General features: G+C 46.3%; 1 protein-coding gene across 1 annotated transcript; it reads left to right on the top strand.

Moving 5' to 3' along the window:
• Nucleotides 1-365: 365 nt before the first annotated feature.
• Nucleotides 366-1,126, top strand: LOC134652274 (uncharacterized). The gene has a single exon (XM_063507445.1). The coding sequence runs from the start codon at nucleotides 389-391 to the stop codon at nucleotides 1,124-1,126; it is 738 nt and encodes a 245-aa protein (XP_063363515.1). The 5' UTR covers nucleotides 366-388.
• Nucleotides 1,127-1,428: the final 302 nt, after the last annotated feature.

The raw sequence follows: 1,428 nt of genomic DNA on the forward strand, positions 1-1,428 counted from the left end.
ATCTGGCAACCCTAGCTGGGACCAATAATGTAATGTACCTGAATGTACCTAATCATGGACCGCCTCTAAAGCCCCCTCGACACTCGCGTTCGTGGCTTCGCATCGCGATTCACGCACATAGTCTGGATGGGGCTTAAAACAACCAAAATGGGAACCACATTCATGCATACGCCGACGACTTCCTCCTAAATTGCACCACCACATCCAGGAGCTCCGAAACAAGACCATATCCTTCATAGACATGTATCCATTTGTGTCATTAAAACGCTTTTTTAACGCGCGTTGTAAAAGCAATGTTAAATGGGCAGGTGCGCAATCGGAAGTGTAGGGGTTGGAGTGCGGGGTGAGGCAGGGGGGGTTAAGCTCGCCTCGGCTCTTCAGCCTGTACATGAACCGGCTCATCGAGGAGCTTAGCAACACCACCGTAGGATGCTCAGTAGACGGAGTTTGCATAAACAACATCAGTTATGCTGATGATATGGTGTTGCTCAGCCCCTCGATTAGTGCGTTACAGAAAATGTTACGCATCTGTGAGTCATACGCGGAGGCCCATGGGCTTAAATATAACGCAGACAAGAGCGAGTTCATGGTTTTCAAGGCTGGCACTAAAACATATCTAGATGTTCCACCTGTCATGTTATGTGGGGCGCCGTTAAAACAGGTACAGCAATTTAAATATTTAGGCCACTGGGTCACCGATGACTTAAGCGACAATCTTGACATAGAGAGGGAACGTAGGGCGCTGGCTGTGCGTTGTAATATGCTGGCCCGGCGGTTTGCACGTTGTACTAATGAAGTCAAAGTAACCCTTTTTAGGGCGTACTGCCAATCTTTGTACACGTGTAGCCTATGGGTCAGACATACGCAGCGTGCATACGGCGCCCTGCGCGTCCAGTATAATGATGCGTGTAGGGTGCTGTTCGGGCTGCCGCGACATTGCAGCGCCTCCGTAATGTTTGCGGAGCGGCAAATTGATGGCTTTTACGCCGTAATCAGGAAACGGGCCGCCTCGATGATGAGACGTGTGCGCGGCTCCACGAACACCATCCTACATACACTGGCCGAGAGGTGGGACTCCCCGATACTGCGGCGATGGATTCAACTCCATGCTACAGTGGGGAAATAAATTTTAAATAGTGTAAGTAAGTAGTTTGTTTCTTGTATACTAACATAGTTTTAAGTATTTTTAATGTTACTAACTTATTAAATTATATTTTAGTTAATTTTAATTTTGTTGTGTATGTTTTATGGAATTTTATTCTGAAATAAATTATTTGAATTGAATTGAATTGAATTGAAAAGCGCTCGTGAGTATGGGGCCTTAGCCCCCATTCGCACGGCAGCTTTTTCAACGCGCGTTAAAAAAGCGCTTGAATCTGTCCGCACTCTAAATTCGATTTAACAACCAAGGCATAAAGTTTGAAATCC

Source organism: Cydia amplana, chromosome 11 (genome assembly GCF_948474715.1).
Source record: "Cydia amplana chromosome 11, ilCydAmpl1.1, whole genome shotgun sequence".
Lineage (NCBI taxonomy): Eukaryota > Metazoa > Arthropoda > Insecta > Lepidoptera > Tortricidae > Cydia > Cydia amplana.

Coding starts and splice junctions, on each gene's coding strand:
- LOC134652274 (XM_063507445.1), top strand. CDS start 389: ATGAACCGGCTCATCGAGGAGCTTAGCAACACCACCGTAGGATGCTCA.